The sequence below is a fragment of the Acinonyx jubatus genome, chromosome A1 (assembly GCF_027475565.1).
Source record: "Acinonyx jubatus isolate Ajub_Pintada_27869175 chromosome A1, VMU_Ajub_asm_v1.0, whole genome shotgun sequence".
Classification (NCBI taxonomy): Eukaryota; Metazoa; Chordata; class Mammalia; order Carnivora; family Felidae; genus Acinonyx; species Acinonyx jubatus.
Window position 1 is genome coordinate 130,723,407 of NC_069380.1, and position 16,511 is coordinate 130,739,917.

General features: G+C 34.5%; 1 protein-coding gene across 1 annotated transcript in view; it reads right to left on the minus strand.

The window, feature by feature from the left end:
- ADAMTS6 (ADAM metallopeptidase with thrombospondin type 1 motif 6) overlaps window positions 1-16,511 on the minus strand; it is a 290,745-nt gene that overhangs the window by 49,848 nt on the left and 224,386 nt on the right. The window contains exons 15-19 of the mRNA XM_027041049.2: window positions 15,809-15,942; window positions 14,102-14,225; window positions 13,481-13,561; window positions 5,022-5,185; window positions 4,443-4,581 (exon numbers count right to left, since the gene is read on the minus strand). Coding sequence (XP_026896850.1) covers window positions 4,443-4,581; window positions 5,022-5,185; window positions 13,481-13,561; window positions 14,102-14,225; window positions 15,809-15,942 — 642 coding nt within the window. The remainder of the gene's footprint in view (window positions 1-4,442; window positions 4,582-5,021; window positions 5,186-13,480; window positions 13,562-14,101; window positions 14,226-15,808; window positions 15,943-16,511) is intronic.

Consider the following 16,511-nt stretch of genomic DNA (forward strand, 5'->3'; position numbering starts at 1 on the left):
CCTAGGCTCATGGTGCTGTTGATTATGATCAAATATAACAGGGTCCAGAAAATGTTTTATAAACTGTAACATTTTATTTATTATTACATGGCTCAGCAGTGGAACCATTTATCATTAAAAAGACTAGCTAGGGGCGCCTGGGTGGCGCAGTCGGTTAAGCGTCCGACTTCAGCCAGGTCACGATCTCGCGGTCTGTGAGTTCGAGCCCCGCGTCAGGCTCTGGGCTGATGGCTCAGAGCCAGGAGCCTGTTTCCGATTCTGTGTCTCCCTCTCTCTCTGCCCCTCCCCCGTTCATGCTCTGTCTCTCTCTGTCCCAAAAATAAATAAACGTTGAAAAAAAAAATTAAGAAAAAAATAAGACTAGCTATAAGGTAGATTACAACTGTAATATGGATTACCACCTCAATGATTTGTCACTTTGTTTTAATAAGCATTTACTTTATGAAATCTAAGTATTTGGCTCAATGTTTCTCAAAGTATGGTTCCTGAACCAGTAGCACCAGCATCAGTAGCACCTGGATACTTATTACAAGTGCAAATTCTTGGTGTCTATTCCAGACCTACTGATTCAGAAATTGGAGGCAGAACCTAGCAATCTTGTTTGAACAAGACATCCAGGTGATTTTGATGTTCAAATCTGAGGACCACATATCCAGCCAAATATTAGGAAAAAGCAAATATGTATGACTAAAATCAAAGAATGAATACATAATATTTGTTATTTTAATCTTTAAAAGCTGTACTGCAAAGATACAGTGGCATAAATTATTACTTTAAAGAAAGCCCCTAAATCTCTGTATTTAAAAATAATACAATTCTAGGGGCGCCTGGGTGGCTCAGTCAGTTAAACGTCTGACTACAGCTCAGGTCATCATCTCACGGTTCATGAGTTCAAGCCTCACATCAGGCTCCATGCTGACAACGTGGAGCCTGCTTCAGATTCTTTCTCTCTCTCTCTCTCTCTCTCTCTCTCAGAAAATGAATAAAACAGTAATAAGAATAATGATAATAATAATAATATAATTCTCTCTACCCAGCCAATTTTATCAACTAACACATTAATCATGAATATAATGGTAAGATATAAATTTGAGAATCAGATAAATCACAGATTTATCTGTGCAACACTCTGGATAAGGAATAAAGGAACAAAACTCTAGGAGGAGTTAACAGTGGTTCAGAAGATAGTTACGTTTTAATTCAGTGGACTTGGATTTCTCTCAGGAAAAGTCACAACTGTATCTTAAAAATCACCTTTATCCTGAAGACAACACCCCATAGCATCTCAATGCTCTTATTCAGGCCAAGGAAGTGTTTCATCATTTACTCAGAGAAAAGACCATTACTTAGACTGAATCACCAGCAATGTTTCCTACAGCATTAGATTTCTCACTGGGTCTGCTAAGCAACAGAGAAAAACAGTCTCAAAACTTCTTATCTTAAAAGATATCATATGACAAATCTATCAACATCATTCCCAGATTCAAAGTTTGTCATTTACCACTAATAAAACATATGCAGGACAGTCATAGGTGAGAACACCAAGAGTCTTGCGAGATTGCAATAGAAAGTTCTTTGAGACCTTTCTTGTTTAATCTTTTTTCCATTTTTAAAGGTTTTGGTGTCCTCAAGACACCCAACACCACCCTAGAAAGATCAGAGTGAAACATCCCAATTAAGAACTGCCACCTCCTAAGAAAATTAACAATTCCAAACTCTCATTTCCTACACTGGAGAAAACTAGCACGAATAAATAATTGCCAGAATAATTAGTTCCTTTTGCTCATCCACTCATCTACAAACCTTTCTTGACTGCCTAGCATATTCCAGATAGTATTCTAGGTGCAAAATGAGTCTAGAGAGATGCACAGATGTCAGTGAGGGAGGAAGAGATTCTATGTGTCTAGGATTCAGTTTCTCAGTCAACCAAATCAGTAGTACTCAAACTCGAGCAAGCATCACAATCACCTGGAGAGCTCGTTAAAACATAGACTGTGGAGGCCAATTCAGAGTTTCTATTCAGTAGGTCTGAGGTGGGGACCCCAAATTAGCACTTTCTAATAAATTCTCAGATGATGTTGATGCTGCTGGTCCAGCAACCACACTTTAAGAACCACTTACCAAGCAAGACAAATGGCAGCTCTTCACACTATCCCTGCCAACAAGTACTGTACGTGTCTCTTCCAAAGAAGGCAATGGCCTCATGACTGCTATCATAATCACACACAAGTGAGCAGAATTCCAGTTGCCAGAACCACCTCAAATATCTAGGACCAGTGGCTCCAGAACAAAACAAAGAAGTTCAAAAAACAGAAAATTCTCTTTCCAGGGGCTTTTCTCCCTCTTTGTTTTTCTTTTTGTTTTATCCCCTACCACAAGAAATCATTTTTGTATTATGATTTCTCGATGCCAGTGTTATGGAAAAGAATAAAACTCCTTTAGATTTTTCATACATCTTGAATACAAAGTTTTTCTTCTAAATTCAGTTCTTATAGCCTAACCCCCACCCTTTTTGTTGAACTATCTCCTTTTTGAACAAAAGAATCCTAGGGTTAGAAGGAACACTGAGAATTCACTTAATCCCTCCTTGGCCTCAGACAAGACTGTGTCTAAATCATCCCCAAATATAGCAATTTTCAGTACAAAGACGAACAGGCACTAAGAATTTCTCATTCAACATTCTGTCACAGAATTGAAGATACTAATATACTTTCCTTCAACCTTTTCTTCTCTGAGCTAACCAACTTCAACAGTTAGACTTTCCTCATTAGACTTCCTAAACTTTATTCTAACTCTTCTTTAACAACTTTATCCTACCTTATACTTCAGGGTCTTAATCATGTATATACTGATATCATAAAGACTTTTTTTTGGTATGTGAAAGGGATAAGTTAGCTTACAGACTGAATAAAAATGAATTTATTGGAACAAAGAAACATATCTGTATAAATGCCACCAAAATATAATAAAATGGCATTCGCTTGAACAATTAATTTCAAATATCCTTTATTTTATTAAAATACATAGTAATGCTTTATCGTTTTTAGAACTTTACAATATAAATCACTAGCCATTTCATACATAAAATGGGTGGGAACTAGAGATCCTTTAAAATAAGCCACAAATTATATATAACCATGTTTTATGACACCTCACATAGGAGAAGAAATTATTCTTAGTAGTAGTAGTAGTATTAATTTGTGGGTTTTTTGATGTTTTATATACTGCTTACTACTGAAGTTGGAGTTATAGCTAATCAATGATTTAATTCTGTATGAGTCTGAAAATATTGAACATATTATATAATAATCTTTCTGTGAAAATAATTTCTCTGATTCCAGCCTTGAGAATCAGAGGTGTTTAGAAATTCAGTGAGTACCAGACAAGATAGGGTAAAGTCCACGTTAAATCATATATTTCTGGGCAGTTTAGAAAAGGAACATAGGTAATACACTGGAAATGGGGTAAAATGGGGTGATTCACTTTACTTCGATTCCTCCCATTCTAAATATCACTATTCAAAATCAGTCTTTCTTTTTGGAATGGTGAGGTACTCTAACCCAGCCTAGGCCTGACAGATAGGGTTGTTTCCTCGTCTATTGGGACCAAGGTGTACGGTGGAGGCGATGCATTTAGTCTCCAGAGAGAAGGAAGATGCTGCTTGCACAGCACTTCTACTCACCAGTCCATGCAGCAGCAAGGGTGTTGGCTTTGAAGGAAGCCAACTGTCCTGCTCTCCCAGCCAGAGGTAAAGAATTGCATTGGTGGCCACTAGAGGGAGGAGGATTAGGAATAGAGTAAATTGTGGGGAAAAGGCACCCATGAAAAACGCACATGGGACAACCAACACATCACCAACCACCGCCTAGCAGCTACCTCTCTGAGGGACTATAATGGGGTCAGCATACATCATCAACCCAGAGACCCAGACACCAGGAATTATCGTAGTATCCCAGTATATAGCCCCTTAACTTTGATGGCTGGAGAAGGGAGTTTGAATAGGTTTGTGGGAAACACACAAGCACACAAACACAAACACGCTAGCACACAGACATACATTCTCATCCCCCATTACAAGAAGTTGCATCTGTGCCGTCTGATTCTTGCTCATTTTCTTATTTAAAACTCTTGATGTTCTTTACCAAGAATGTGTTCACGAAAAGCAAACAGCCCACCTTCAAGATAGTCTTGGGAGAAGCACCAGCAGAGACACTCATTGTGCCAAGATGTATTTTACCAACAAATCTGTACAAATTACACGAGGTTAAAAACAAACGGAATATAATATAATTAAAGCAAAGTTTCTTTTGCTAAATTACAGCTTGAAGCAAACCTGCAAGAAATGTTTCCAATTAGCTTCTTTAGCAAACACAAAGCATAGCTCAGAATATATTGTGCTTTCCGTCCTGCCCTCTGGGTGGGCTGCCTAGTGGGTGTCTTACCTCCAGCACAAGTAGCTGAGCATTCTGACCAAGGCTGATGATTCCATGTAAAGCCAACTTCATTGTCTCCACTGCCAGTCCGAGTGATGGGAACATTGAACTTATACCTAATTCCCAAATTTTGTTCCTGAAGCAGAACCTGCCATTGAAAACAACTGGTGAAGATAGTTAAAATACAATGAGGCTTCATTCAGATATTTATCATTTCTTTTGAAGAAGAAAATGTCATAAAGTAAGTCTCATAGGAAATTTAAGATAACTTTTAGAACACATGCACTTATATTGAATTTTTCTCCCCCCATTTTCATGGGTAATTTAGAGACATTTCCCTCATCTGCCTTGTTTGGTTATAAAAATATTATTCAAGCAGGCACTGAGAAAATAGTCATATGGAAAGAGCAATATGGCCTAACCTTACACAAATTTTATATCCTTAGGCAAACCATTTTATCTTTATTAAGATAAAGATTTTTATCTTTAATTTCACCACCTGTAAAACAGAGATAATAAAGCCTGCTCCTCTGTATCTCACAGGGCAAATAACAAATAGTAGAAATTAAGAGGCAAAGACACATTTACCATGACAATGAGATTTTCCGAGGTGGGACCTAGAGCTTCCAAGGATTCTGGTTCATCAGTTGGTCTCTTGTAGTGAAAAGCTGTCCCAGCAACATCAAACTTCCTAGGCCAGTCAATAGTCCAGGCGCCATTAATATAGTAATCATCTCCTTCAGATTTCAAAGCTAAAAAAAAAAATAACAGTCTACCTAAAAATGTGAAACCTCATTTACCACAGTGCCCCTTATTAACTGCACTGGAATGTACAATGAATAGCCGTTTCCATTTTAGAGATGGGATTCTTGACCATTTTCTTTCTTTCTCTTTCTTTCTTTCTTTCTTCCTCTTTCTTTCTTTTTATCTTTATTTTTGAGAGAGAGAACGAGCAGGGGAGGGGCAGGGAGAGAGTGGGACAGAGGATCTGAAGTGGGCTCCTAGCTGACATCAGAGAGCCTGATGTGGAGCTTGAACTCACAAACCATGAGATCATGACCTGAGCTGAAGTTGGACGCTTAACCCACTGAGCCACCCAGGTGCCCCTTGACCATTTTCTTAAGTACAAATTAACATGATAATTTTCCATGTGAATGCCAAGAAGGTATTAATGACATTTATAATGTCATCAATGAAAAGAAAGGAAAAGTTTACCTGGAATAAACACATGGAACTAGCAAGAGAAAATATAACAAAAGGAATAATTGGGGATGAGAGTGAGAGTAGGAAGTAGATTTTCTTGTCTAAAACTTAAAATGATAATTATGTGAATATGAGGTAAAGAGAACTTGTGGTATTGTCACACAGACAGATAGAACAAGGAGCCAAACAAACAGTTAAGAAATAAACCGAAGTGAATGCAAACTGGTACAGCCACTCTGGAAAACAGTATGGAGGTTCCTCAAAAAAGTAAAAATAGAACTACCCTATGACCCAGCAATTGCACTACTAGGTATGTATCCAAGGGATACAGGTATGCTGTTTCAAAGGGGCACATGCACCCCAATGTTTATAGCAGCACTATTGACAATAGCTTAAATATGGAAAGAACCCAAATGTCCATCGATGGATGAATGGATAAAGACAGTGTGGTATATATATACAATGGAGTATTAGTCGGCAATCAAAAAGAATGAAATCTTGCCATTTGCAACTACATGCATGGAACTAGAGGGTATTATGCTAAGCGAAATTAGTCAGTCAGAGAGAAAGACAAATATCATATGACTTCATTCATATGAAGACTTTAAGACACAGAACAGATGAACACAAGGGAAGAGAAGCAAAAATAATATAAAAACAGGGAGAGGGACAAAACACAAGAGACTCTTAAATATGGAGAACAAACAGAGGGTTACTGGAGAGGTTGTGGGAAGGGGGATGGGCTAAATGGGTAAGGGGCATTAAGGAATCTACTCCTGAAATCATGCACTATATGCTAATTAGCACTATATGCTAATTAACTTGGATGTAAATTAAAATAAATAAATAAATAAATAAATAAATAAATAAATAAAAAGACATAACAAAAAGAAACATAAAAAAAAAGAAATAAACCCAAGTACATATGGGAATTAGTATATGACAAAGGAAACATTAACAGACATGATATGACAAAAGAAACATTAATTAGGGAAATTAGTAAAGGAAAGATAATAAGAAATGGGACTAAACAAAAGACTAACCTTTTGGGAGAAAAAAAGGAATTGCTGAATTTATATCTAATTCTTTACATGCAAATAAATACCACAATCCACTCTTAGGTATGCAGCCAAAAGAAATGGAAACAGATATCCAAACAAATATTTGTATACACATGTGCATAGTAGTACTATTTCCAATAGCCAAATGTGGAAACAACTCAAATACCCACCAATTGTGGCATATATAATACAGTGGAATACTATTCAGCCATAAAAAGGAATGAAGTATTGACACATGCTTCAATATTATGCTAAATGGAAGATCTTTCAAAATATTTATCAAAAATATTATGCTAAACTGAAGAGGCTAGGCAGAAAAAGTCATATACTATATGCTTCCATTGTTATGCAATATCCAGAACAGGTAAATCCATAGAGGATAACATTGGGGTATGAAAGCTTTTCAAGCATGGCAAAAACCTCAGAAACTATAAAGAATGTTTAATAAATATGCATGCATAATTTTTTAAACCTCTATAGAAAAATGATGAATTAAAAAGTTAAAAAATATGTGATTGGAAAAAGGGTCATTAGCTCTACTATACAAAAACCCCTATAAATAAATAAGATGATAATTTTGATAATGATTACACAATTTGACAATGACAAACATGACAGCTTAATTTTTTGTTAGCATGCTAGCTTCTTCAAAAACTTTATCAGGCCAGATGAACCAACAGGCCAAAAGGAACTAAAAGGGTCCTGGTGCACAGAGCCTCTGAGTCTCTGGACCTCTGCCATGTGTCTTTAATATTATAGACTATTTCCATTCCTCCAACCCTATCTGCCTAGCAAATTACTTGTACTTTCTTGACTTCATATATGTTGTGAAAATTCATTTAATTGTTGAAAATAAATTGATCTTATGAGATAGGAACACACAAACCAATTTTAAGAATTATTTAGAATTATTTAAGAATTATTTAGTCTTAAATTTGTACTTTGTCTTGTACTTTGACATTTTTATTTTTGATTCTTCTAGTAGTTTTTGTCTCATTTAACACATCAATTTTACTTAGACTATATAAGATATCTGAGACTGTATAATATGAAGTAGTAAAAATAAAAATAAAAACAACCCCCCTACTGCCAGAATCTTTTAATTCTCCTTCAATTTTAGCTCTCATTTCCCTTTTTCTCAACTAGTTAATGAATGGATCCTAACTTGCTTTTGCTGGTAGTATTCTATAGTCCAGAAAAATACCAAGCATTTAAGAAGAACTGAATAAGAATTTACTGAATAAGAGATGTGGCATTATGACAGATCATTATTAAAGGGAAAAATTTGATGTTAGAAATCTTATTTTTGAGTTTTATCAACATGGAAAATAATCCAAAATTATAATATAAAAATAAAGACTTTTTCTTAAATAAAGGAATGGCCACATAATACTAGTGTTCTATCTAAAGAAGCATTCTAGATATAGTCTTAGTTTTCAAAGATTTAAGTCAAAGGTGATATTTCCAGGGGAATGAGAATCCATCCAGTTTTCACCAGGGGTTCCTGAAGAGTTTAAATCTGTCTTAAAGGATCAAACATCAAATAAATAGAATTCCACTTCTTCCCATGTTGAGATAACTGGTACTGGACTTGCCATCCAAATATAAACAACCGGAAAACTCACAAAACATATGAATCAGCTGTTCTTAAGATGTTGCCCAGGACTGTGACACAGGTAAGAAGACAAACAAGGTGAGTGGTAGAGGTACTTTCTGTCAGTGTAGAATGGAAGAACCCAAGCAAACCATGGTTGTCTCACTGAGCTAGAAGAGAGATATCAGAAATTGGGAAGGCCAAGAGAGTTGGAATTTGCAGGACCAGGGACCTAGAGCAGAAAGAGGGAATCTGTTTCTGAAGAGCAATCTACATATGCATAGGAGAAAATTCCACAAAGCCAGACCAAAAAAAAAAAAAAAAAAAAAAAAAAAAAAAAAAAAATCCCACTAGGGAACTATAAGCAAAAAAATGTCCAGAGCAAGAATTCACAGTTTTAACCACTAAGACATTCAGGAGAGACCCAAGAAAAATCATGCCTTTTTTTAGTAGGGTTGAGCAAACTCAAGAATAAAAGATCCTCTGCACTTACCCAAACAAAGCTCAAAAACAAGTCTCAAAAGATTAGCTCATCTACAAGTTATTTAACACTATTTAAAGGAGGAAAACAAAATCCAGACTCTCAAAAAAAATTCATAATGTACAACATCCAATAAAAAATTACTACAAATGGAAAGAAGCAGGAAAATATGGCCCAAACCAAGGAAAAAGCTAAGTAAAAGAAATAGACCCAAAATGACAGAAATTATGGAATTAGCAATAACTTTCAAACAGCTATTATAATATACTCAAGGATTTTAAAGGAAAACAAATATAGTAACAAGAAACTAGAAGATATATTTAGACGGATGCTCAAATCTATACAAAGAAAGGAACCATGCCAGATAAGGTAATTATGTAGGTAAGTAGAAAATAATTTTTCTTGTTTTTAAATTAAAAAAAAGTAATTGACTCTTTAAAACTAAAATAATGACAATGTATTATGCAGTTTATAACATATAGAGAAATACAATGTATTCAAAAAATAAGACAAAGGATGGAAGGAGACAATGGGTATAAACTATTGTAAGGGTCTTGCATTATACAAAAATGGCGTAACATTATTTGAAGGTGTACTGTGATAAAGATGAATTTTTTACATGCTAGCATAACCATTAAATAAAACAAACTATATAACTAATAAACCACTGGTACAGATCAAATGGAATGGTATAAAACACGTGCTTAACCTAAAAGACAAATAAGAACAATAATCGGGGTAAAAATACATAAAACAAATAGAAAAATAGCAAGATGGTAGACTTAAACTGGATGATATTGATAATTACATTAAATATAAATGATCCAGACAAGGGGTTTGCAAAGTATGACCCACCACCTGTTTTGTAAAGAAAGCTTTATTGGATCACGGCCACACTCCTTCATTAATGTATTACCTGTGTCAGCTTTCACACTACAATAGGAGAAGTAAATAGTTGAGAAAGACTGCATGTCATATAAAGCTGAAAATATTTATTATCTGGCCTTTCACAGAAAATTGGTCAACCACCATGCCCCCAATCTAGAAATTGCAATTAAAAAAGCAAAGATTGTTAGACACAATAAAAAAAAATAAAAATCAACCACACGTGGTCTACAAGAAACATTTCTTCAAAGTTTTGTTTTCTATTTTGAGAGAGAGAGAGAGCGGGAGAGCACGTGCACACAAGTGGGGGAGGGGCAGAGAGAGAGAAGGAGAGAGAGAATCCCTCTACACTGATAGAGCCCAATACAGGGCTTGAACTCATGAACTGAGAGATCATGACCTGAGCCAAAGTTGAATGCTTAACCTAATGAGCCACTCAGGTGCCCCTACAAGAAACATTTTAAATTCAGAAACATCTACATGTGAAAAATGGATGGATGGAAAAAGATTTGCCATGCAAACACTAATTTGGGTGAAATCTGGATGGCTATATTATTATCAGACAAATAGACTTTCGGTAATAGATTATTATCAGGGATAAAGAGGAACATTTGATAATAATACAATGCTCAATATATCAAGAAGATATAATAATCTTAAATGTCTATACATCTAATAAAAAAGTTGCAAAATAAATGACACAAAGTCTTACAAATTAATGTGAGAAATAAGCAAACTCACAGTTCTTTCAAGAGATTTCAACATGATTCTATAACTGCTTAAACAAGGGAGAAAATAAGTAAGAATATAGAAAACTTCAACAAAACTATTAACTGATTTAATCTAACTGACATTTATGGAATGCTAAACCCGATAACACCGAATATATATTCTTCTCAAGTGCACACGGAACATTTACTATGATAGACCATATGCTGGGCCATAAAACAAATCTCAACAAAAGAATGAAAATCATACAAAGTATGTTCTCTCTCCATATGAGAATTAAACTAGAAATCAGTAACAAAAAAGATCTGGGGAATCCTCAAATATTTAGAAATTAAATAATATCTTCTAAGCATGAATCACAATGTAAATAAAAAATTTTAAACTGAGTGATAATGAATATACAATGTATCAAAATATATGGGGTAAAGTTAAAGCAGCACTTAGTGGTAAATTTATAGTGCAAAATGCTTATTTTAGAATAGAAAAAAATTTTAAACCAATAATCTATCTTGAGAAGCTAAAAAATAACAAACACAAAGTGAATACCAAAAACAGGAAACAATAAAGACAACAGTGGGAATCGATGTAATGAAAAATGGAGAAATAATAGAAAAAATTATTTAAATCAACAGCTTGTTCTTTGAAAAGATCAATAAAATTAACAAACCCCTCATTAGCATGATCAAGAAAAAGAGACACTACAATAAAAAGGATACGATTAACTCAAGAGATAGAGAAAAAGCATTTGACAAAATTCCACATTTGTTCATGATATAAATACTATTTATTATATCAGAAAGCATGAAATATTTAGTGGTAGATTTAAGAAAAAAAATAGGTGCAAGACCCGCACACTGAGAAATAAACACTGGTGAATAAATATAAAGATTTAAATAAATATGGAGGTAAATCTTTCCATGTACTGGAAAATAATATCTTTAAGATGTCAATTCTCCCCCAATTGATCCACACATTCTATGTGATCTCTTTTTGTAGAAATTGACAAATTAATTCTAAAATGCATGCATAAATGTAAAGGACCTAGATAAGCAAAAATTATTTTGAGAAAGAACAACAAATTTGAGAACCTAATGCTCCTAATTTTCAAATTCTACTGGAAATCTCCATTAATTAATACAATGTAGTTTTTAAGGATAGACACCCACAGGGATGCCTGGGTGGATCAGTCAGTTAAGTGTCTGACTCTTGGTTTGGGCTCAGGTCATGATCCCAGAGTCGTGGGATCAAGCCCCGTGCTGAGCATGGAACCTGCTTGGGATTCTCTCTCTCTCTCAATCTCTCTCTCTCTCTCTCTCTCTCTCTCTCTCTCTGCCCCTCCCCCACTCATGTGCTCTCGAAATAAATAAGTAAGTAAGTAAGTAAGTAAAAACCCATCTTGGTTTGCGTGCTATAAAAAATTTAAAAAGAAAGGATAGACACAGACATATATATCAATGAGAGGGAACAGAAATAGCATACATTCATGTTCAATTGATCTTTAACAGAAGTGTCAAGGTAATTCAATAGGAGAAATGATGGTCTTTTCTTTTTTTTTTTTTTTTTTCAACGTTTATTTATTTTTGGGACAGAGAGAGACAGAGCATGAACGGGGGAGGGTCAGAGAGAGAGGGAGACACAGAATCGGAAACAGGCTCCTGGCTCTGAGCCATCAGCCCAGAGCCTGACGCGGGGCTCGAACTCACAGACCGCGAGATCGTGACCTGGCTGAAGTCGGACGCTTAACCGACTGCGCCACCCAGGAGCCCCTATGATGGTCTTTTCAACAAATGGCACTATCTATAGTAATTGAATATCCATATGAAAAAAATTGAACACTTACTTTATATCTTATATAAGAACTCAAAATGGGCCATATATCTAAACATAAGAGCTAAAACTATAATTTCTTGAAGAGACATTGAAGACAATATTTGCAACCTTGAGGGTGGCAAAATTTGTAAGGTAGGACACAAAAGCATAATCCATGAACAAATTAATAAATTAAATTTCATGAAAATTGAAATACCCATTAAACAGGAATAAATAAGCCACTGCCTAGGAAAAAGGAGTCATAAAATATATAGTTGAACAAAGGCTTGTATCTAGAATATACAAAGGATCCTTATAATTTGATTAAAAGAAAAAAATGTAAAGTAGGCAAAATATTTGTTGAGACGCTCCACAAAAAAATATTTCCAAGGGTAAATTTTAAAAGGCCGCAAATATCAAGTATTGACAAGAATGTAGAGCAACCAGACTCTTCTATATCATTTGGGGGAATATAAGTGATAACAACCACTTTGGAAAATAGTTTAGTAATTTCTTATAAAGTTAAACGTGTACTTATCATAGGAGCAGGCCATTTTACTCCTAGGTTTTTATCCAGAAGAAATGAAAATATATGTCTACACAATGTTTACCTATAACTGCTCAAAGAAGCTTTATTCATAAGAGTCAAAGAATGGAAATGACCCAATTATCCAATAAGTGAGTACATAAACAAATTATGGTATGTCCCCACAAAGAAATGTTATTTAGAAAAAAAACAAAAAAACAAAACAAAAACAACAACAAAAACTTCAGATACACTCAACTTATTACTCAAAAATATAGATGAATCTCAAAAACATTATCGTGGGTGAAAAATACCAGACATGAGAGTATATAGACTTTATGATCCCATTCATGTGAAATTCCAGAATAAATAAAAATAAACTACATATTAACATATGTATATTAATAATTCATATGAATAATTCTATTATTGCCTATATATTTATTTACATATCTATAATTTATATATATACATTTACCAGTACCCTTCAAAATGTATACTTATAAAAAATAATAAATGCATTTTATCATATATAAGTACCTCAATGAAACAGATTTTTAAAAATCAAATAGCCAACTCAGTGAAGAGCTATAAATTCCTAATTTTTTTGTTTAGCTCTTATGTGTGGTCTTATAAAACTTGCAACTTCCTTCATTTTAGCATGAAAGTGTTCTACTCAAGCAATATGTCTTTTCATAGCAGGATACTGTGCTGCTTTTCCCCAGTAATTTAAAAATTCTAGCAATATAGGCTACTTACCAATATAGTTCTTTGACATGGCAACTTCTCTGACTTCAATATGAACAGAGCCTCTTGGTATCTGCACTACCTCCATGTAGCCTGGAACATAGAAGATAGGCAGTAATAAGCAGCACGTGCAGCCTTGGTCAGAAAATGAGTGTTTAGTAACCATTTAGTAATAAGTTTCCTTGTTCTTCAAATCTTTACTTGATTGACACTTTATAAAATTACAAAATATGGGAAAATTCCCCTTTGGGTTCATGAACACATCTATTTTTCTTTTTATCTAAAATATCTCAAGATAATCTTTAAAGCCCCAAGATGTATCATATTGGCTCATGTTTTGTTTTTCGGTTTTTTTTTTTCCTCAACACATAGCCCTCCCATAAATGCTCTGTGGGAATTTCCATCTTAGGAAAACATGGCTAAATGAAGTCAAGTAGAAAGGGAATAATATTTCCTTAAAATATCTTACATGAATCTATAATTGATACTTAAGAGACTGAAAGCAATTTGGGGGAAAAAACATTGTCTGCCTAAACAAAAAATTTAAAAAGAAGGCAGTGGGGAAGAATTCAAGTGTTTTGGCTATTCCCAGTACATCAGAGGTGTGAGGAAGAGTTCTCTCTACACACTCACCTCCTCTGGGCAACGAATCATTGAAGAACCCTTCAATGGCATCACATGTGCTTCCATCCCCTCCACAGACTCGACATCTATCTTCCCTAGCATCGGATCCCAAAATATTATCACAACCTACATGCTGAAAACAGAGAAGAATATTCAGTATGTCATAAAGAGGATTTCTTGGAACCATAACTAACCAAATAAATATAACTGATTTGTTTTTCCAGTAAAGGAAATCAAAACAGGAAATATTTTCCTCTTTCCACTTTTTCCTTCACCCTCGAGCAAGTTCTTAGCTAACATTTTGCAACATGTAAGTTTAAAGAAAAAATTTTTTTGATTCCCCAGGAATGTATGTCTATATTTCTAACCTAGATTTCTTTTTCATTTATAGATAGCATGCTCCAAATCTTAAAATATTTTATAGTTTGTTGGCAATGGGCTCTTATTTATACCTTCGATTAAGAAATGCAAGAATTAAGAAAAATGGCATATTGTCCTACACAAGGTAATAACAGCAGGAGTCTTAACTGAGCTTTATGGTTTGACCTTTCTAAATCACTGGCTCTTTTGGATACCCAATTGTTAGTGTCAAGGATTAGTTGTGGAATTCAAACCTGGGTAAACCTTTAAAACTGAATACCTGTTTATACTTGCTAACTAAAATTGTCATAAAAAACAAGGAGATGTAAGCATGTGATTTTAGAAGCTGAAATTCTACCTTTTAGTTTTGCATTTAATCACAGAAATGTGGATTTTTATATATTTTTGGTACATATTTTGGTACTTGCATTTGTATATATGACCTATAGCCATTGATAACAGGCATGTGATCTCTGAATAAAACCTGTGCTTTTTGTCTTTGTTTTCTGAAAAAAAAATTAATACTGTCAGAAATCACACACACATACAGGATCATCAGATATATTTGGATGCAAGTAGCCAGAAGGACAGAAACTTTTGTAAGAAATTGTGACACAAAGTAAAACAGATCATGTGTTTATCTCTTCTTTCTCAATTTCTAAGACTTAGAGTTGTGCTTCTCTTTAAAACAAAATAAAGACAAACAAGAAAAAAAGTTACGAGGACAGTGGTATTTGCGACTTTTCTTATTATGATCAGATTTATACACAGGTCTAGGAAAATAGCATAGATTTGGTCCAATAACTCTCAACTAGTCTGGATAATTCTCTCAAATAAATGCTTTAATAAGGTAAAGACTAACTCTATAATGAAAACCATTGTGTTTCAAAATGCTTCAAAAAGAGGCAAAGTAGGAGGAACACAGCTACTTCACACTTTGAGAAAAAAATACACTATGAAATGTATCAAACAATCTTCCAGTGAAAACATATGGTAGCCATATGAGTAAGAGCTGCATCCTTGTTCCCTCTCTTCCTATCATCTTTGCAGTCTGTTTGTAAACAGAGCAAAATAATAGAAACTAAAGTCCAAAATATATTCAGAACTTTAGCAATCACTATACATGTAACTAGAACATCAAAATAAATCACATTTACATGATGTTTGAATGCGAATAGGCTATTCTACCTTTATCTATACGTACTGTCAACCTAATTGGAATCTGATTTTCTCTAAAATATAGCTCTCTTTTATTAAAACTGAGCATAGTTTTAATTAAGAGCTAATATCTGAGAAAAGAAGACAAAAGTCTCAAAAGCCCCAACAAAAAGGAGTGAAATTCGTAATTGGAGCAACCTTGCATTCCCCATTGATACAGATATCCAGTGAGTCCGCATTGCACTGAGTCCCATCAATCACCGCAGGGGCACGTTCAGTGTAGAAGTTGTAACCTTCAGCCAGGCAGTTTAATGCGCAAGGTTTTACCCCACCTGGACAAATACAGCAGAAGAGAAATAAATGGAGTGGTTCTTGTAAGAAACGGTGATTCCATATTAACCACAGTAAATTTACAATTTATACAGACATAATGCTGTCACTATATACCCAGATGTGTAGGTTTCTTTCCTTCTTTGCTAAAATTTCACACTTATTTTCATTGCTTGTGAAACTTGACAGAGGATCCATTGAGCAGTTTCAAAATTTAAAATGTTCACGTATTTCCAATATATATTTAACGATATATTTTAGGTCAAAAGGGATCATAGTAAAGGTACCTAAATGTTGAAAAAAATGGATGAAATGGAAGATTTTTTAAAAACTAAGAAAACACGGGGGCCTGGGTGGCTCAGTTGGTTAAGCATCCAACTCTTGCTTTCGGCTCAGGTCATAATCTCATATTTTGTGAGACTGAGTGCCACTTCAGTCTTTATGCTCACAGTGTGGAACCTGCTTAGGATTCTCTCTCTCCCTCTCTCTGCCCCTTCTCTGCTCACTCTCTCAAAATAAATAAATAAACATTAAAAGAAAAACTAAGAAAATAAAGTTTGAGGAGGCTTGA